The 21,978-nt window shown below is 38.3% G+C and overlaps 2 protein-coding genes across 2 annotated transcripts; one reads left to right on the top strand and one right to left on the bottom strand.

The window, feature by feature from the left end:
• The first annotated feature begins 14,009 nt into the window (after positions 1-14,009).
• On the top strand, positions 14,010-17,489 carry LOC135073654 (proton-coupled amino acid transporter-like protein pathetic). The gene is made up of 2 exons (XM_063967811.1): positions 14,010-14,169; positions 16,189-17,489. The coding sequence occupies exons 1-2, from the start codon at positions 14,028-14,030 to the stop codon at positions 16,470-16,472; spliced, it is 426 nt and encodes a 141-aa protein (XP_063823881.1). The 5' UTR covers positions 14,010-14,027; the 3' UTR covers positions 16,473-17,489.
• A 2,269-nt stretch (positions 17,490-19,758) lies between these two features.
• On the bottom strand, positions 19,759-21,466 carry LOC135073653 (sucrose-6-phosphate hydrolase-like). Its single transcript, XM_063967810.1, has one exon. It carries the CDS (start codon positions 21,390-21,392, stop codon positions 19,941-19,943), a length of 1,452 nt encoding a protein of 483 aa, XP_063823880.1. The 5' UTR covers positions 21,393-21,466; the 3' UTR covers positions 19,759-19,940.
• Positions 21,467-21,978: the final 512 nt, after the last annotated feature.

Genomic DNA, 21,978 nt, shown 5'->3' with positions numbered 1-21,978 from the left:
TGCCACGACTCAGCATTGTATCATAATGTGTTGTCGACGTCGAATATAAAATAATCAACCTCAATGTCGTCTGTCATCTTTAATTATCGAAAAATGGGTGCAACTTTGACGAAGGACTGCACCGTAAGTTTCTAAGATACGAAGTTTTCGTGTCTATTACGTTTAAGAACTCTTATATGCACACGTCACTACTCTACTTGTAACTCTATGGTCACTCTTTTAGCCCGACCAAGTTAGACAGTCCAGGTTATAATAATTCACATAGAGCTGAAAATTTGTGCGAATGTTAAGAACACCATCTTAAATGAAATGTCAAAAGTCCCCGACGATCCGTCATTTAAAAAAAAAGTTTTCGAAGTCCCAACTTTTTTGCATTTTTTGGCCAAGTAGTAAGCTTATCATAAAAATAGATAAGAAAAAATTGTAGATCATAAAATTATCTATTAAAATTGTCTTTACTCCTTTTTCCTAAGAGTCACCGATTATGAGGTAGAACGATTCAAAAAGTTAGTTTTGATGTTCTCGTTATATGCACATGTTTCCACAACACCTATGAGGGTTATTTGGCGTATTTTTTTTTACCAGGTTTCCCCAGTAGGCCTTTTTTAAGATGTATTTGTTATCCTGTTCAATTCAAAACTATTTTAATAGAGTTGAAGTTGTGGACTTTTGGAGTAGTTAACAGAATGCGAATTCTCCAACTTTTTGCATCATTACCACATAAACGGTGACTCATAGGAAAAAGGGGCAAAGACAATTTTAATAGATAATTTTATGATCTACTACTGTTTATTATCATTTCTTATGATAAGTTTACTGTTTGGCGGAAAAATGCAAAAAACTTGGACTTCGTAAATTTTTTTTTCAAATGACGGATCGCTGGGGACTTTTGACATTTCATTAAGGATGGTGTTCTCAACAATCACACAAATTTCCAGCTCTATGCGAATTATTATAACCTGGATTTTCTGACTTGACCAGGCTAAAAGAGTGACCATAGAGTTACAAGTAGAGTAGTGACGTGTGCATATAAGAGCTCTTAAACATAATAGACACGAAAACTTCGTATCTTAGAAACTCACGGTGCAGTCCTTCGTCTAAGTTGCAAACATTTTTCGACAATTAAAGATGACAAATGACATTGAGGTTAATCATTTTATATTCGACGTCGACAACACATCATGATACAATGCTGAGTCGTGGCACGAGGCGATATCACATTCGATTTATGTGTAAGACCGTTATGAAGAAAACACTTTTTTGACTCTTCGGATCATCGAATCTCAGAAACGCTGACTCTTAGGAGAAAGTGTATAGACAATTTTGATAGATAATTGTATGGTCTTAGACCTTGTCATACATATTTTTGTGATAAAACTTACCGTTTGGCTGAAAATCTCAAAAACCCGTATTTTTTAAGTTTGACCTTGAATTTTTTTTAGCACACGTCGGATCGATGGGGACTTTTCACAGTTAATTCATAATGGTGCTCAGAACATTCGTACCAATTTTCAGCTGTATGCGAATTATTGCAGGGTTCATGTCTAATTTGACTGGACTACCAACTTTTCTATCGAAACTTTGTCTAGGCGTGCAGCAGCCATTTTTGTCGGCGTCCTGTGCTTGCTATTTTTGCACTTTGTCACTGTACAGACTTTACAATTCGCCTAACTGGGCCCATAACCTGTTAAGGCTCACATCGCAAAACAGGAAGAGAGAGACCGGAAGTTGAACGAGAGCTAAACCTATTAATGAAAATGACATATACAAAATAATAAAAGGACTAAGAAATACATATTCTACAGGTTATGACGACATCAACACTGACATTTTAAAGAAAAGTGCTGTTTTTATCTCCACCCCTTTGGCTCATATAATAAACCTTTCTCTCGTACAAGGCCAGTTTCCAACTGAATTAAAATTTTCAATTGTGAAACCTTTACACAAGAATGGGCCCCATGAAGAACTCGGTAACTACCGACCTATTACATTAATACCTATACTATCTAAAGTATTTGAAAAGGTTATGCATCAGAAAATATCTACATTTATTTCATTTGAAAAATTATTAAAAGATGAACAATTTGGTTTTCGTAAAAATAGCTCAACAACACTTGCCTCCTTTCAATTAATTAAAGAAGTGACGCAAAACTTAAATAACGCAATGCATACACTAGCCAGCCATATTTCTGGATATGAGCAAAGCATTTGATTTTGTGTGCCATAAACGGCTTCTTAATAAATTGGACAGATACGGTATTCGAGGGCCGGCTTTGTCATGGATAGAAAGCTATTTATCAAACCGTCAACAATGTGTTAAAATATCCAAGTTATCTTCAAACATTAAAAAAACATTTACATCATCTTACAGATATAATCGCTGTGGTGTCCCGCAAGGCAGTGTTTTAGGACCATTATTGTTTTTGCTCTACATTAATGACCTGCCAAATATCACAGAGCAACAGTGTGTACTTTTTGCGGATGATACTACTCTCATCATAAAATGTAAAAAGAAGGAAGAATTGTCCCTCATGGCAAATGCCAATCTAAAAAAAATTGTTGAATGGTTGGAATGTAACAATTTGAACCTTAATGTTAGTAAAACAAAGTATATTAAATTTGAAGCTAAATTCAATGAAAATAATGTACAACTTGACATAAATCATATGAATAATAATGTAGATAATGTGACTTCGACAAAATTCTTAGGTATAACTATAGACAAATTCTGTAATTGGAAAGCTCATATTGACTTACTAGTAAATAAAATTGACAGATTTGTTTATGCTCTTAATAGACTTAGACAAGCAGCATCTAAAAGCGCAGCTCTTATGGCTTATCATGGATATGTTTCATCAATATTACGATATGGCCTTATATTGTGGGGAAACTCAGTCGATATGCCTGTAGCCTTTAGAGCACAAAAAAAGTGCATTAGAGCGATTTGCGGAGCACATTATTTAGACAGTTGCAAGCCATTGTTTAAAGATCTAAACATATTGCCACTTCCATGCTTATACATCTTTGAGATGGCAATGTTTGTCAAGAGATATACCCATTTATTTGAGACAAATAAAACTTAAATGGCTATAGAGGTAGGAAGGCAGACAACTTATCAATCCCACCTCAAAGATTGACACTGTATTCCAAAAACTGTTATTGTATGGCTATACGAATATTTAATAAATTACCAAACAATGTAAAAATGTTAACCTTTACCAAATTTAAAAGTGCAGTTTTTGACTTTTTGTTAATTAAAATGTATTATACAGTGAATGACTTTTTAAATGATAGAATGATGTGACATCGGTAATGTAACTTAATTTGACATCTTACAATTAATTTAAATTTCTTTGACATTTGCAATTCAAATTTTGTTCCCTGACATGTATTTATTGTATTGTTACTTGTTACTATCATGGTATATGAAAAACAACTATGAGTAAAATAAGTATTTTGAGTTGTAAAAATATGTAAAATCTAAGACCAAATGTAGCAATAACAATTAACATAACTTTAAGAACAAAAACTTTTGCACGTCGCATGCGACAGAATATGCTGGAATTAACTAAATTAACACCAATCTAACCATGTTCTTGCAAATAAATGATTTTATTATTTATTATTATTATAAGGTTTCTTGAATGAAATTCAGTTTGCAGCTTTATAAAGTTTACTATAAACTTAATTGTAAGTACAGAAATTGCACAAAGTAAAAATGCACACCGTGCTTGCTCACATCGCAAAACAGGAAGAGAGAGGCCGGAAGTTGAACGAGAGCTAAACTTGTCTACAGTTTAGGTTGTCACCACGCAAAGGCATCAATAAATATACTGCATACTAACAATCCTATATTATCTACTAGCTTTCCGCCCGCGGCTTCGCCCGCGTGGAATTTTGTCTGTCACAGAAAAACTTTATCGCGCGCGTCCCTGTTTCAAAAACCGGGATAAAAACTATCCTATGTTCTTTCCCGGGACTCAAACTATCTCTATGCCAAATTTCATCAAAATCGGTTGCGAGGTTTAAGCGGGAAAGCGTAACAGACAGACAGACAGACAGACAGACAGACAGACAGAGTTACTTTCGCATTTATAATATTAGTTGGGATTATGTATATTGTTTAGTACGCTGCCAGAAAGTGAATTTCCATGATCGACAGCGGGCATTTGCAACATAAAGGGACTTGCTAATTGCCGTTGCGAACTATCAATTTTCAACTTCCTGTCGCTAAACTAACGTGAGTAGGAGAGGATTTTACGAAGCTTTTTCACGCTATTAGAGCGCTTTCACAATAGGACGTTAGTAGCGCGGCAGCGGCGTTTTTATAATGTAAAGGCAGGCATCCGCTGTCACATAGTATTAAATTATCGGCAGCGCGTCTGTCGCGCGTTTGTCGCGCTGCTAAATTGCCTAAAAAGCGCTCATAAGGAGCTTACACTTTGTGACTTTTTTTCAGCGATTCAAACGCATACTTTACTAGCTGCGCGACTGCATCGAGATTTTATCGCTGCTTTTAGCACGCGAGTATGTAAAGGTACTACGAGGGGCGGCTGAAAATTTCGCGGCCTAAGGTACTTAGCGATGAGTAATTAGCTTGTTACTCATATCACTAGTTGCGACACTCAGTAGTATTATAAAAAGCAATCACTAATTAAGTTTGCACTGATAGTTCAATTTCTATTGAACAAATGACATCACCATGTCCGCCGAATCTGGAGATTTGCGGAATTTCGACACCGCGCGCCGCGGACATAATTCCTCGTAAAGAAGGAAAATAGACCGAAAGACATTTTTGAAGAGATGTCATTGGTTCTTCAGGATTCTGGACCTTCATATACTATAGTTAAAAAATGGGCCCGACTATTTCAACACGGACGAGAGACCTGTGAAAACGACCCCCGCCCTGTCACGATACTGAGTGAAGGAAACGTTCAAAAGTCGAAAAAATCGTTCCGGCTGACCAAAGAATTAAATCGTGGCAGATAGCTGAAGAATATTTCTTTATGTTCGCGAGGCTATTGTACAGAAATGACGTGGGAAACTGACACGCGGATTGCTCTTTCCGCAAGACAACGCGCCCGTTCACGCCGCACGTGTTGCGAGGCCAAGCCCTGAAAGACACCGGGTTCTCAGAGATTGACCACCCACCATATAGCCAAGACCTATTACCTAGCGATATTTTCCTGTTTTTCGATTTGAAAAAGGACTTACGGGACCGGAGATATGCAGATGACAACGAAATTAAAGCTGCGGTTGGTCGTCATTTTGAAAAAAAAATTTTTGGGTGGGTAAAAGGCATTGTATGCGAGATTTAAGAAATGTATTTCTTTTGAGGGAGATTATATTACAAAATATTAAATAGAAACCATTTATTTTATTTCATTAAGTACCTTAGGCCGCGAAATTATCAGCCGGCCCTCGTAGATGTTTTGTGACTGTATCGATGTTGCATCGCGATTGAATTGCGTTTTTATCGCTGTAGAAAGCGCGATGTGAAATATTTTTTTTCGGATTATGCGCTTGACTTTCAGTCTACGTCCCTTAGTAGGGGAAAGTAGTACGAGATGATCCCCTTAAGCGGGAATCGCTGTAAAATACATATTTTTCAAGGTAAACCAAAAATAAAGACGATTACTACTAGTATATTTATCTATCCAACTTTCCTTATACTCAAAACCAGAAATTAATTAAGGTTTCATTAAAATATTTCATTTTTTGCAAAACCTTACAAAGTGATCATCTTGTACACCCCTGTGGGTAAGATGATCCCCCAGGTAGGGATAAGATGATTCCTATGATTCTGTTCTATGATCTATTCTTTTCTGGTTATATTCTTTTCGGAGTACCTAATTATGCGAACAAATCGTTAAAAAGTTAGAAAAGAAAAACATTTACGAATTAAACAACGAAAATAACTGATTCTTTCTTAGTACCTGCTAAAAAGCGTTTAAATAATTGAAACGCTTCTTGGCTGGAGCTGTGTTGAATATATCACAAATAAATTCACCTGCTTCATCACCCTCTACCCCAGCACATGCTTTATGGCCCCATTTTCCACATGCATAACATTTTATCCATCCTTCACCCTTGGTATCGCTTGAAAACTTTTCTGTTCAGTACAGCCACTCAGTATCATCTCCTTCAGACTCAGGTGAGTTATATGAAGTTCTCTTTCTTTTATTTCACTTCCCTTTACCTACTCCATTGACTTTTTTGTTTTAATTCCCAGGGATCATCTCGTACATATAGGAAGGGATCATCTTGACCCAAGTCCCACTTTTTGTTAAATATTTGCTAAAATAATCTACAAGTACGCGGCTACGTTTTTATGGCCAAAATATTAAAATTAAACATAATAAAAAGCCTAACGACAATAGCAACGCTCGATTCCTACGAGCATATCGATGGGAGTCGATCCTGATTGGCTGAGAAAACGAGTGTGATGGCCGTCCTCGCCGCGAGCTGCAACGTTTAAATTGTTGTTGCAAATACACTGGCGAGAAAAAGTATGGAATCACTTACATGAAGTTGTTTCCACGCGAGCTTGTGTACTAACGAATTTGTTAGTAACAAAAAAAGTGGCACCATTTTAAAGATTAAATTTTTAACTTTAAATTGATACCAAATTCATTTACATCACACCAGTATTTAAAAAGATATCGCGGTTGATGTGAAGAAGTAAGGAAAAAGACATGTATCAACTGTTTGATACGTCGCGAGTTGCGGCCCATTTACCCCCTATAAAAGCACGTGTTTTCGGATTTTTGCTTTCACACGTTGATCCATACACATCTCAGCTTCTTTTGACACTTTACCTGGGATTCTACACCTTCAGAAGCAGCACAAATCCTGGCACTATTGCAAGAAGGGCTCAGCCAGCGGGCTGTCGCATGTCAGCTCCACTTAAGCCAGTCCTGGGTTTCGAAAGTTTTAAGACGCTTTCGAGAGACTAGTGGCTTTATCCCGAGACCAAGTTCTGAACAGCGCCAGTGCACATCGCAGAAGGATGACCGTTTTTTCATGTCAACCTCTCTATGAAATCGTCATTTGACTGGTATCGACGTCCAGCAAGAGCTCAGAAATGTTCGTAGGATAGCTGTTAGCGTGTGGACAGTTCGTCTAAGATATAAGCAATAGAATTTGACTCCAAAAATGCCTGCCACAGGCTCGAAACTGACGGCAGGTCACCGATAAGCACGCTTTCAATTTGCTCGTACACATCTCGATGGGAAGTCGAGCAAGCCACCCCCATAAGCCACTGTTTCAGCGAACCAGTACTGCACAAATCGCTCCCCAGGGTGCCTATAGACCCGACCTCTTCAACTGCTGCACTGCAAACACAGTCTGCATTCATCGGAGAACAAAACTCGCCTCCATTACTCGCCTTCCCATCAAAATAAGTACGAGTTAATTGAAAGCGTGCTTGTCGGTGACCTGCCGTCAGTTTCGAGCCTGTGGCAGGCCTTTTTGGAGTCAAATTCTATTGCTTATATCTTAGACGATCTGTCCACACGCTAACAGCTATCCTACGACCATTTCTGAGCTCTTGCTGGACGTCGATACCACTCAAATGATGATTTCATAGAGAGGTTGACATGAAAAAACGGTCATCCCTCTGCGATATGCACCGGCGCTGTTCAGAACTTGGTCTCGGGATAAAGCCACCAGTCTCCCGAAAGCGTCTAAAAACTTTCGAAACCCAGGACTGACTTATGTGGAGCTGACGTGCGACAGCCCGCTGGCTGAGCCCTTCTTGCAATAGTGCAACGATTTGTGCTGCTTCTGTAGGTGTAGAATCCCAGGTAAAGTGTCAAAAAAAGCGGAGATGTGTATGGATCAACGTGTAAAAGCAAAAATCCGAAAACGTGTTTTTATAGGGGGTAAGTAGGCCGCAACTCGCGACGTATCAAACAGTTGATACATGTCTTTTTCCTTACTTCTTCACATCAGCCGGGATATCTTTTTAAATACCGGTGTGATTTAAATGAATTTGGTATCAATTTAAAGGTAAAAGTTTAATCTTTAAAACGGTGCCACTTTTTTTGTTACTAAGAAATTCGTTAGTACACAAGATCGCGTGGAAACAACTTCATGTAAGTGATTCCATAGTTTTGCTCGCGAGTGTATATTCAAATTCGCTATATTTTGACTGTATTTCCGTCAGAGAAGTGTTGTGGTGTGTTGTGGGTGAACTATCTCTGTGCCCCATCGTTTGCACCTGAATCCGAAGACTACCAGCTGGGATCCGACCTGCGCGTGAAAACCGCGTGGCTGCAGACCGCACTCGCTAGATTTTAGAAGATGATCAGAAGAAGCCACCCTGTCCACTCGTACGTGGAAGAAAAGCCTGCTCCCACCGGTAAGTGGTCGTTTATTGGAGGTGGGCGAGCGAACCGCGATTCGTAAATTTGTTGGCAGGGCTCCTTTCAGGGGTTCTGACCCAGAGTGCTGCAATCGGTCTGTTCCGGCAGGGCCATTGACTGCACAAGTATAATTCGACTACGTTTTCGCTTCGGTAAATCGCTAAGCAAGATGCAGGTCAATACGCTTTCATCCTACTTTTTAGGGTTCCGTAGCCAAATGGCAAAAAACGGAACCCTTATAGATTCGTCATGTCTGTCTGTCTGTCCGTCCGTATGTCACAGCCATTTTTTTCCGAAACTATAAGAGCTATACTGTTGAAACTTGGTAAGTAGATGTATTCTGTGAACCGCATTAAGATTTTAATGCAAAAATAAAAAAAAAAAAAAAAAATATTGGGGGCTCCCCATACTTAGAACTGAAACTCAAAAAATTTTTTTTCTTCAAACACATACGTGTGGGGTGTCTATGGATAGGTCTTTAAAAATGATATCGAGGTTTCTACAATACTTTTTTTCTAAACCGAATACTTTGCGTGACAGACGCTTCCAAAGTGGAAAAAAGTTAGTCTCCCACCCTCTAACTTCTAAAATAAGAAAATGAAAAATCTAAAAAAAAACGTATGATGTACATTACTATAAAAACTACCAACAAAAATTGTTTTGAACGAGATCTAGTAAGTAGTTTTTTTTTAATACCTCGTAAATCGTAAACCGCTTATTACCGCGTAATCTTTCATACAAATAACTTAAATTAAAAAACGGAACCCTTTGTGCGTGAGTCCGACACGCACTTGGCCGGTTTTTCACCGTACTGCCATCAATAATACTGGGCTGGACCCGTGCGCGCGCCGGTGGATGGAGGCGCCCCGCCGCGCCCGCGCCCGCTGGTCGTGCGCCTGGCGCGTCGTGCGCCCCGGGACGCCATGCTGCCCACCCCGCCCTTACTATATAAATGAGCGCCTTACGCTACTTAATTTTTTTGAAACTATATTCATCCTACAAAAAAGAGCTATTAGGTCCATTTATAAATTGAAACCAAGAGCATCCCTTAGGGAGAAGTTTAAAGAAATTGGTATTCTTACGGCCGCCTCACAATACATCTTAAATTGTATTATATTTGTTCACCAAAATATAAATAAATGCTTGAAAAATAGCGACGTTCACAACTTTAATACGAGAAACAAAAATAAATTAGCTATACCTAATCTTACACTTCAAAAAGTAGGTATATGGTACTTTTATGGGACAGAGTATTCACTATTATAACAAAGTTCCTGAAGACTATAAAAAACTACCCATTAATAAATTTAAAAGTATAGTTAAAGAACACATACTAAAAAAAGCTTATTACACTACAAATGATTACCTTAATGATAAATTACCTTGGAAATAAGTCTCTCAGGCTCTCACAATGTACCTTTTAATTAATTGTATAGATACATTAGTTGCCATCTCTCTCTATTATAATAAGGTGCCTTGCTTTTCTGTCTGGAGTTTTCGTACCTTGTCTAGTAAATAGTTTTATATCTGGCACTTAGTCAAAAGGATATCTTGGACTTGTCATGCTCACTAAAATGTCTTTGGGGTAGTGGCGCGTGAGGCGGGTCGCTACATTCCCTACAATATGGTCGAGTGAAGCGATGGCTGGTTCACACGTCATGTCTGTGAACAGGCGCTGCCTTCGGGGACTGGTCAAGACAAGATATACCTACCTTAAATTTTTTAACATAACAATTAACAATCAAGCTAGACAGTGGCACGGCACTAAATATAAATATTTACAATTTATTTAAAACTACCACACGGTTTTGTTATGGTGCCTTGCTTCTCTCTAGAGTTTTCTTGCCTTGTCTCCTAAATAGTTTTATATCTGGCACTTAGCCAGAAGGATATCTTAGACTTGTCATGCTCACTAAAATGTCTCTGGGGTAGTGGCGTGTGAGGCGAGTCGTTACATTCCCTATAATATGGTCGAGTGAAGCGATGGCTGGTTCACACGTCATGTCTGTGAACAGGCGCTGCCTTCGGGGACTGGTCAAGGAAAGATATACCTGACATAAAATATATAATATGTATCAAAACGCAACAATTAACCTAGAAATTAGCACGGCACTAAATAAATATATTCAAAACTGCCACACGGTCTCGTGCTAGATGGTCGTCTTAAAGGCCACCTTCTATCAACGGGAGCGCGTGGTAAGTAACTTGCTTCTGAATGTATTGTAACTTCCTACTTTTTTATATTTTTAAACCGGCAGACAGTGGTGACTGAGTTTGTTGCGGCGCTTCTTCTCAGCACTTGCCAAATGTTTGTCTCGAAGCGCTGGTAGGGCAAAAAAAGAATGAGACATGTATAGGCTCCTTAAGAGCGTTTGACGATTTGCAAGTACTAATTCAATTAGTCCAAACAAATAAAGAAAATTTTGATTTTGATTTTGATTTTAATCGGCAGCTATCCAGAACACGTGAGTTGTCTAAGCGTCGTAACTGGAAGTATGTATGGACTAGAGGGGGACGAATATTCGTGCGACGAGAACAGGGAGCACCTAGTTATCGCATTCGATCGGACTCAGATATAGCGAAGGTTTTTGGCATTGACACTGTTGGACGCAGCTAATACGCAGTTGACGTGGTTTTATTGAAACAATTAATAAGGCAACAAATGACATTGAAAACATTGGACTGATCTTGAATTTATTTCGCAAAATGAATGCTTTTGATTAAAGTGAAATACCATGTTTTGTATATCAAATGACGCATGCCGAATTTATATTAATCGAAAGGGAATGACACAAATACACGCCTGTTATGGTTCGGCCAAACCAACACGATTGTCACGGAAGTCTAAGGCTACGGCCGGATACTCGCGACACCCCCACTCAGGCGATGACGGAACGCCGCGGAGGTTTTAGTGGGTATATACCCCGTCCTTTTCAGGACGGAGCAGCGCCCTTTCCAGGGCGCCGGGAGTCCCACACACCACCCTGTCCCCCGGCAGTGGTGACGGTGCGCAAAGCATTTCCTCCGCGAAAAATAAAAAACCAACACAATCGCGATGCGTGATGGCGATGGGGATCAATGCATTTAGGTCTGATCGCCATCGCTATCGCCATCGTACACGCTGGCTGCACGCGTTGATTTGGCCGAACCTTTACACTTTTACGCGCCAAGCGTGAAAAATATATAATTTGAAAATACTTAGAACCGACATGTAGAAGAATGGGACAAGCCTTACAAGTAATAAAACAGGTTTTACATGAACAGAGATGAAAAACATCGCTTTTGTGAAAAAAGATTTTTTCTAAGGAACTTCGATAAGTACTTAATGAAGCCAGTTTGAAATAATAGGTTGTGTCTTTTGGCAAATGAAGCTAGTCGAAAAAAAAAACGGTTATTGAACCTGAGATGATTCCATTGAACCTTTATGTTAACCTATATAATTTCTGCTTGAAAGTCAAAATGTTAATGTGAGTGCTCTGGATCAATCTGTAAGCTCACTTGCAAAAGTAATTAAATAAATTCCAATGACCGATAGTTAACGCTACTTCCTATCAATGTAGGTTGTAATTATTACATTTCAAACTATAGAGTTCTATTCGTATCAAGCTAATCCAATTAAGATTAGTATTCAGTGTTCCAGAGGCATTAGTGTCGTATTAATTTGAATAGGTAATTGGTTCAGAAATGTTTAATTATTATACCAACGTCGGGAAATCGGGATTTCGAAATATGGATCAATCTATTTGATTAAACTTGAAATATTCGTTGGTTTCAGTACGGATCACAAGTATTCTGACAGACGAATACAGATTCCGTTTCAATTCCCTGCTAATGGACCTTCAGCAAATATTTTACTGTCTACATATTTCACAGAGGTTCTGTAACTTATGATACTTTGCTGGAAAGCTATTGTAGAAATATTTTTGTTCATTTGCTTTTCTATATTGGAAAATTCCTTATAAGGCCGAAATCGGAATAAGTTACGCAACTACCCTTTGGAAATCCTAATATGGGACAACCTAGCTAGACAAATGCGACATTAAAATAGGTATTAATGTAGAAGGCGCTGGACGATGGCCGCTACCAACCGGGTAACATGGAAAGCATTGGGGGAGGCCTATGTTCAGCAGTGGACGTCCTGTAGCTGAGATGATGATGATGATGATGATTTATGTAGAAGGCCTCAGATAAAAAGTTAGTTCTAGCGTTTAACTCAGTCAGAGCCTGAGGTATAGGAACGGTACGGGAAGGGTGACTATGACGTGACAGAGCAATTCAGAACATACAAATATGACGCATAATTTGAAGTATCACTGACGTTTCATCATCATCATCATCATCTCAGCCATAGGACGTCCACTGCTGAACATAGGCCTCCCCCAATGATTTCCATGTTACCCGGTTGGTAGCGGCTTGTGTCCAGCGCTTTCCTGCTACCTTTATGATGTCGTCGGTCCACCTTTTGGGTGGAGGTCCCACGCTGCGTTTTCCGGTACGCGGCCTCCATTCCAGAACCTTGCTGCCCCATAGGCCGTCAGTTCTGCGTACTATGTGCCCTGCCCATGCCACTTCAGGTTGCTAATCTGTCGGGCTGACGTTTGATGTCTCAAAAACATCCTCCCGTGCCGCTCCCATACCTCTGGCACTGACTGAATTAATTAAGCACCACACCTAAAACATTTTTTTAACCCTTAACTGGTATCGTAAATTGGACATACGTAACTGGTATCGTGGGGGCCGCGCGGCCCCCATACTATGTTTGCTTCTAGCAAGCATGTTTTACCTATATACTTGAATAAATGCTCATAAATGATATATATCAGGCTTTTTCTATGTAATCATTTAGTTTTTATTGTATTAAATCTTCTTACTTTATACTTCAAGACATTACATAATAGTAACAACTTTTTACGTAATATTTTTTGAACGTTACAAATATCTATGAAACCTACGTTTAGAAAGTTATAATCAAAAATATTATTATTTGAATTAATCGATAATAATGTGAAATTAATAATAAATAACGTTTTAATGTAATGTTTAATAAAAATAATAAGCATTTTATAAAAATAAAAACATAAATATTATGTTGACAAACATTAGCAGGTGCTGGTGGATTTTCAGACCACTTGTATTTATTTTTTCATAGTAGCTGGATTGACTACTTCATTTTCACTTTCTGAAGAAAATCAGAAGCAGTATCCTCATTATCGACCGAATATTGGTTATTGGGTCTTCACAATGACCTATAATTTTATTATCACTATATCCTTCTTCTGACATGCTACTAATCACTCATTTTGAATTAAAAACTTCGTTCTAGGTATCTTCTATTGTTTTATCTCTAATAAGTCATCAATACTGCAAAAAAACAAAAAACAAATAAAAATTGCCATGAAAAAAAAACTAACGTAACTGGTATTGTGGGGGCCGCGCGGACCCCAACACGTGCATATCTTCGTCCTGGTGAATGATACAGTGCTGAAACGACTGCACCAGACGCGAGTAGCGCCGAAATGAGAATACCAAAAATTTTGGCTGCCCTCGATGCGTAGCTTCTTAGAAATCAAAGAAAATGTCATGCGTGGGGGCCGCGCGGCCCCCACGATACCAGTTAAGGGTTAACTTTGTTTTAGTGTCGCTCAAAGTGCGAAGCTTCTGATGGGTATCGTGTTATACCTGTCATACGCTCTACAATTCTACGTGCCCATGGAAATGGTTACCAGGCTGCTGGGAACCAGAGGGGAGAACTACCAGAATGTCATCCAGATCAGCATCAGGACTGGGATGGTCGCTTTTTCTGGTAAGTTTATAAAACTTGCGTTTGACACTAAACTGGCGTATCTACTATAAGTGATCTGAAGCGAGTTAACGATTGAGATTTTTTACAATAAAAATATCACGTCGCACTCTTGTCGCATAAATTGTCACATTAGCTGTATTGGACTAAAGGCTGATTTACATGCGATATAGGTACGATGCAATTTAATCACTTAAAATTAAGTTAAAATTCAGTTACCTACTTAATATCTTAACACGTGTAAATCAGCCTTAACAGCCAGTGAACGCTAGATCTTAAACTGTCAAATTCATAGAAACCTCTTGCCAGACAAGTATTTTAGGGTACCTGCCAAAGCCACGATGACCCAAACTTTCTAATGTCCAACGTTCTTACCTATGTTGGGAACATGTGCTGACAAACTTTCAGCTTTTATAAATTAACGAAAGTCTGGCATTCCCAGTAAACTCTTGCTTATATGTTAAAGTATTTCTGAAGTTTATATTAGTGACGATGTTGCTAAATACACAGTGGAATTAAGCAAATAGCCCAAAGCCGCTTGCTGTGTCTGAGCTAGTTAATTTGGTTTTGTTCATTTGCACCGTTTTCGTTGTACATGTTATGTCAGAAAGCTTGAGCTAATTATTTGGCTGAAACGAACGGACGAACGAGGCACTTTACGTCGTTTACCTTAAAACTCCCAACGTTTGTGTGGCAGACTCTTTAGGGCAAAAAACATAATAAAGGATACGTCGCTAAAGCATTTTTATTTCTATAATCTTCAAAGGAACTAGGAAAAATGTGATTATAATTTGCTCTTATATTGTGTAGATAGGCTACATCAGTGAAATTAAGTATTTGAGCTTCTTTGTTTGTGAAATATCTCATCTTTTTAGGTACATATAGCAGCTGATCAGTGCCTCTAGCAAGGCAATGTACTACTCCTCGTAGATTTTGATAATAATGAACTACCCACTCCTTTACATATTGAAGCAATCAGGATATTTTATCGATACAGTTCAATATTAAATCACTTTTCTTGGAGAACTCAAAATATGAAATCTCTCATCTTTATGTAGAGCGGACTTAAATATTTTTAAACTAATTGGTTTTAAATTCTTGTCTAGAGACATAAGATCGTAACGTATCTCTCAGAGAGTGGAATAGTTAAACTGATGTAAGTAGTATGTTAGTTTATATGGGCCTAGGGTAACTTTAAACATTAGTGAAAGTTATACACTTTAACGCGTGATGTGTGAGGGATAAAATTAAGTCCATCCGAAGGCGAGCTAAGTTGAAAACATTAAAAAGTGGGGCAATACCTCAAGCATTAGAGTTGGAGAGTACGGTGTGACGTTTGCTGTCAAACTAATAGCTGTGAGCATGTGTGATGTGTAATATATTGTATGTAGCCCACCTATGCAGTGTGGCTATCAATATTAACTACAATGGGGGCGTTTCACCGAAACTGGATTTGTTAGAAATTGTAGGCAATTGCCATGGCAACCGGCGAAAACTTTAGCATGTTTTGGCGAGTACACGTTTGCTAACTTCAATATTGACGTTTTCCCATACATTTTTTTAGCATTTTAGCAGAACTTATCGCTAAACGAACGCCTATTTTCTTATTAGCGCTAACAATTCTATTTTTGGCTCCCATTATTCAATAGTGGAAGTGTAACGTTGAATCACGTCGTCTATAAGTCACGCTGGCTGTCTTTAGATGAAAATTTTAATCAAGATTATAGATTTTAATTAAAATTTTGAAGCGTACAGATCATCGAAAGTACAGTTCGTCTCCAACAATACACAGCCGGTCTATGTAGGAGAGACATTGTTTTAAGATAATTTTCAGGGTTTTTTATGAATCTCCATGGTAATGAACATGATAGATGTCGTTATTATGTAATGTGATGTAGAAGTAGTTTAATATCAGTAGTTTTATAATTGTAGAGTTAAGTAAATTAGCATTCGTATTAATTAGTATTGTAGTTTTCGAATGCATGTTTATTAGATGTTAAACTATTACATTTTTGTCCTTAGTTGCCATAGGAGCTGCATTCCCGAGCTTAGAGCTGGTCATCAGCTTCGTTGGAGCGGTGTTCTTCTCGACACTCGGTCTTCTAATACCAGCGGTCGTGGACACGGTCTACAACTGGGACAGGGATCTGGGCTTCATGAAGTACGTTCTCTGGAAGAACATCCTCATCAGCATCATCTCCCTCGTATGCTTAGTCTCTGGTGCCTATACCTCCATCCAGGGAATGTTCGAGGAGTTCGGTGGCGGCGGCCATCATGAGACCTTCGATAATGCTACTCTGACATGATGTTCCTAGTCCAACAATTTGAGAGTTGTTCCATATGGATCCCTACTGATTTCCTGAGGGATTAGTTGTATTTTTTATATTTACTATTCCCGTAGATTAGAAGTAGAGTAGATTAAGTAGTTATGTGTAAAATGTTAAAATGAATATTGTTCTCTAGCTAGGCTGTACTTGCCAATAAAAAAAGTGATCAAACTGTAGTAGTAAGGTATTCAGTGGATCATATTATTATAGGTGTACTAGCTTTCCGCCCGCGGTTTCGCCCGCGTGGAATATTTCGGTTTTTTATATAACCTATGACACTCAGCAATAATGTGGCTTTCTATTGCTGAAAGAATTTTTAAAATCGGTTCAGTAGATCCCGAGATTAGCCCTTACAATTTAACAAATATACAAACACACAAACTTTACCTCTTTATAATATTAGTATAGATTAACAAATTATAATAATTAGCGGAATCGATTTGGGGGTCAGACCGAAACAACTCTAATTTGAGGTTTGCGAGTTTTAATTAATGTACAGTTGTTAGTCTAAGCTACACAAATGTATTTATTTTTAGATTTTTAATAATACTATTATTATTTAAGTTTGTTACCAGTTATTGACTAAGCTAGGTACTAATTTTAATTGACAATTAATTTGAGGTTACTAACTTTAAATCAGTGATAACTAATACTTAGTTAATAGTATTATAAGGATTTGTACAAAATAGAGGCTGTGATTCCATTTCTAAGTACAAAAATAAAAATAAATCAATCATATTTTTATCACTTGTACAGTTTCATAAAGACATTTCCAGTAAAAACAGAAATACTTATTTTCAGACCTTATTATTTGTTTATCAAAATAATATAAATTAAATTTCTCTTTTTATTTTCTATTAAAAAAAAAAAAACAGGTTTAAGAGAAAACTGTGTCAATAGGTTTAACCACCTTATTTAGGTCTTATATTTTTCAAACCTTATCAACATATTTTTGGGTTTCGTAAAATAGTAGATTAATAAAACTTATGTTTCATACTGTAGTTTATCTTTATTTCCATCTCCATTAAATTTCATCCCTTTCAGTATATTTGCGAGAAAAGTTGCTTATTTTCTAGATCAAATATTATTCCTATACCTAAATTCACAAAAACCCTGGGTAACCAGTTTTCGGATGAAATCATAGTAAAGTTGTCTTTACGAATTTAACGCCCTGACTGAAATTTCAGGCAAGTACATAACTTAGTTCTTTCAAAAGGTAGGTACCTATATCTAGATAATACGTGTAGTAGTATTATGATGCATGCAGAAAATTAGATGCCTATGTAGAAAAGTTGAATGTGGATGACAATTTAATTTTGTTTAATTTCCTGTCCACTTTCACATGAAACTGATAACCATTCCTTTCAATCAATCCTCATTCCTCAGCTCATTTCCTGGCTATAATATCTCAGGAAGATGCTAGGACCAATCCGCGTCAACATTGTGGGATCCCGCTTCACAAAAGGATGTTGTGAATGGTGTCATTTGTAAAGACAATGGCTTGACAGCTTGCGGAAGGAGCCCTTTATAGCCCCATGTCATGGGGTTAATGGAGTTTATTGTCCATTTGTGTTCGTGACCATTATTTAGAGCTTTTCAAGCCAAGAGTGAAAGGCACTTAGAACACAGAAATCCACATCATACCATACACTTTTGGTGCAAAATCACACCTATTGAAGCCACCTACATAATCGCCACGATCAAGTTATTTAAGGTCGTCGTACATTTCGACCCGATATTGTCGACCCGGAAAGGGATCGTAACCGTATCAACTCAAAATATACCTATATAACTCACGCTTTAACATTTGTATGCCGAACAAGTCTGATCACGGCTTGAACACATCTTTTGTTTGTACACCATACTCCTTACCTGTGTTTCACAAATAAATTATTTGAATTTGAATTTGAACTCAAGGCGGCCAGTATTTTTTGTATGAAACACACTTATCCGCACCGTAAGGTCTTTTTCACACGTCCCTAACCGGCGCTGGGTATCCGGTGGTGAAGTGTATGGGCATGGTACGTAGCTTTCACATGTTCCGACGTAATTAATCCGGCATGCCCATACACTTCACTACCGGGTACCCGGCGCCGGTTAGCCGGTAACCGGGACATGTGAAAAGGGCCTAACAGTGACAGCGCGCGAAAGGCGATGACAGCTGAAAGGCGATCCCTTTCCGAGTTGATAAGTCTGCTATGAGCTTTAGTCTTCACTGCGGGAGCATGATTCTCTCTCTAACTTGTCATAAGCAAAGATAGGATTTGGCCTACACTTCCTATGCTGGCTAGACGAGTCGAGCAGGAAGATGCCATACAAAATACCACCATGTTAAATTCGATACCACGATTCGTATGAATCTAGTAAATTCATATTCACTCAACGTACTTACCCTAGACAACACCTACGCTTAACATCAGGTAACACATTTCCCTATAGATTAGCACGAAGTGTTCTATTCTAGCATACGACTATTAATCGAGTCATCAACAAATTGCAATTTAACACTCATTGCATCCTTGCGTAAAAACGAATTAATTGAGTGGACCGTATTAATTCCAAAGCCAAACAAACCGATATTCGCAGTGTTTGCTGAAGAATTTTAATGGAAAGTTTGAAAATTTTTCGGTATTCGATTTCGGATTACGAGTAAACCCCGCAATAAAGATTTGCGTTAAGCTTTTGTTAAGCTTCTGTGGTTCTGGAAACGGATTTCGGAGTATTCAAATCGAATCTTGAGTTCGGAAACAATTATGAACTGTGCTCGTGTAACTGTTCAATCAAATCTTGAAACTGTTTTCGTTATAATAGAAAAATTAATAGTTTTTTATGGTACATTTTGACCAACCTAAATTTTTAGGGAAATATTTCGTAGAGAGATTTTCTTAGCTCTAACTTTATGCTATTCTATTTTAATTTTTAAGTTTTTTTTTTGCATTCATGACAATATTCAATTAAATGTGTGCTTTGAAATCGATGAATAGTCAATTTAGTTGATTTTCGATTGACGTAATTACCTTAAATTATAGGTAATTCTATAGGGGAATCCTATGAAATGGACTGACAGCTCACACAATAGAAATTACCTACTCTTTTATTTGATGAATACCTCGTTATATGCCTATAATCACATTTTCCTGTTAGATTATATCTAAAATTTTGCAAGAGTAGACACAAGTAAACAACGTCATTACGACATTATCTACTTCATAACAACATAATGTCGAACATAATGTCAACAGGAAATGTAAATGAAAGACAAACATAATTAAAATTAATTTCATATTTCTTTGAAATTTCTAAACGTTTCAGAAACTACTTTGCTTATATTTTATTACAATGTTTTCATATTAATAACAATAATAAGAACTTTTGCCTAATAAGCGAACTGAAACAAATAATATTTCAACGAACATACTTTTGAAATTCAGTTTGACTCAAAACATTTTACCGTTCAGTTTCATCTTCAGGTGATTTCACGGTGCGTTTTAAATTATATACAGCAAACTTGTCGGGGCAGCCCGAAGAAATACGTGCCGACACTTCACCATCAGGGAAAAACCTGCTAGAGAACGTCACCTCTCCCTTGCCGCAGAACAATTCGATAGAACTGGCATCAACGTAGATCGTCCACTTCAATATACTTCCGCTAGGCTTCCACTCGGTGCGGCGGACTCCATCATCACCACCACGGTCCAATGTAACTGTGCCATTACTAGCATCATAAGAAATCGTCACAGTAGACCCTTCGCCTTCAATGACCACTTCTAAATCCTCTGAACCATCCCCCAAAATGTTTATCTCGCCAGCTTTATCTTCAAATGTGACTACATCACCAACACGTCCTTTACCGCGGCGTACACGATTCGCTCTCACCGCTTTAACCTCCGAAACCGGCTCCTGAATAAGCTTATTATCTCTTGTCAAATGCAATTCACGTACGATCGTCATTTGACCGGTAAATCCATCTTGTGCCTGTGGGTAATCTCGCTCCCACATGTCAAACCAAGCCACGAGTAACCGACGGCCCCTGTTGTCTTTGATAGTTTGGGTAGCATAAAAGTCATGGCCATGATCAAGTTCTTGGAATGAGGTTATAGGATGGAATTCATTTGTCTTATAATTGAAATTACCGACAATATAGCCCGTCTGATAAAGATTTCTGTACTTGTCGCCTTGCGGCTCGATACCTTGAGGAGAAAACAGCAAAACATATTTACCATTCAATTTAAAGAAATCGGGACACTCATACATAAATCCAAGTGAACCGTCTGATTCATGAAGGACAGAAATTTCTTCCCAATTTATTTTGTCATCTGAGGAGTACAGAAGGGCACGGCCAAGAGTATCATTTTCAAAGGAATTTCCCAAAACCATGTAGTATTTAGAGCCATGCTTCCATACTTTGGGATCACGGATGTTTGGCTGGCGATCATCTGCGATAATTATTGGGTTATTTTCATACTTGGTAACGTGGATACCATCAGTGCTTTCAGCTAGGGCTTGTCGCTGCTCGTGATTTGGTTGCTCGTTGGGATGATTCACGTTTCCAGTGTAGAAGAGGTACATTATATCGTCTTCGATAAGTGCGCTGCCGGAGAAAACGCCAGAGCTGTCATATGTGTTGTTTGGATACATTGCTATTGGCAAATGTTCCCAGTGGAATAGATCTTCGCTGACTGCGTGACCCCAGTGGGCAATGCCGGGTTCAAGGCTTGACAATGGGTTGTATTGGTAGAACAAATGGTATTCGCCGTTGAAGACGCTGAATCCATTGGGGTCGTTCATCCACCCTTGAGGTGGGGCGAGATGGTATCGCGGGTAGTATCGGTCGTTCACGGCTGCTTTGATGCCGATCAAAAGGCAGCATATAATAGAAAACTGCGGTAAATACCCCATTGTACTTGGATTCAGAGTTCAGACGTCGCGGTTGATGCACAATCGCTTCGAGATTGACGGCTTCCGCAGGCGTTGTCTATTTAAATAGTTGAGGCGTCGTGTCGCGCTAACCGACTTATAATAGTACTATTGAACGTAGTGTTTCCTTTAAGTCTTAAAGGTCTTTTGAGGGTCAAACATTATCTCAAGCTGCGTGGAATTAATTATTTGGTTTGCCTGTTGTTACAGATACGTGAACAATGTGTTGCAAATAGATCAATAATGTAATAAGTAGGTACTACTTATAGCCATTGTTAATCATACGAATTGAAAACTGCATGCATACAAGAACTCTAAGGCTGGGTTGTACCATCTTACTTTAACTTTAACAAACGTCAAAAATATGTCAAACTCCATACAAAAAACACCGGCTATCGTTATAGTTACGGTCAAAGTTAGGTGGTGCAACTCAGCCTAACAATGTAATTATATTGTTATAAAGTTCTTGTTATTGTTCCTGAAATTCGACATACTCATAAATCAACAATCTTAAATAGGTATCACTTAAGATTCGGCCAAACCAGCCCGCAAAATTTGGGCCAGGAAA

Source organism: Ostrinia nubilalis, chromosome 7 (assembly GCF_963855985.1).
Source record: "Ostrinia nubilalis chromosome 7, ilOstNubi1.1, whole genome shotgun sequence".
Taxonomy (NCBI): domain Eukaryota; kingdom Metazoa; phylum Arthropoda; class Insecta; order Lepidoptera; family Crambidae; genus Ostrinia; species Ostrinia nubilalis.
The sequence above is the reverse complement of the archived record's forward strand: the minus strand, read 5'-3'. Positions and strand labels throughout refer to the sequence as shown.

What these genes read in the sequence shown, in the direction of transcription:
- LOC135073654 (XM_063967811.1), top strand. Translation starts at nt 14,028, where the DNA reads ATGGGTATCGTGTTATACCTGTCATACGCTCTACAATTCTACGTGCCC. An exon ending in TGGGATGGTCGCTTTTTCTG is followed by an intron (nt 14,170 to 16,188) that starts GTAAGTTTATAA and finishes TTTTGTCCTTAG; the next exon opens with TTGCCATAGGAGCTGCATTC.
- LOC135073653 (XM_063967810.1), bottom strand. Translation starts at nt 21,392, where the DNA reads ATGGGGTATTTACCGCAGTTTTCTATTATATGCTGCCTTTTGATCGGC.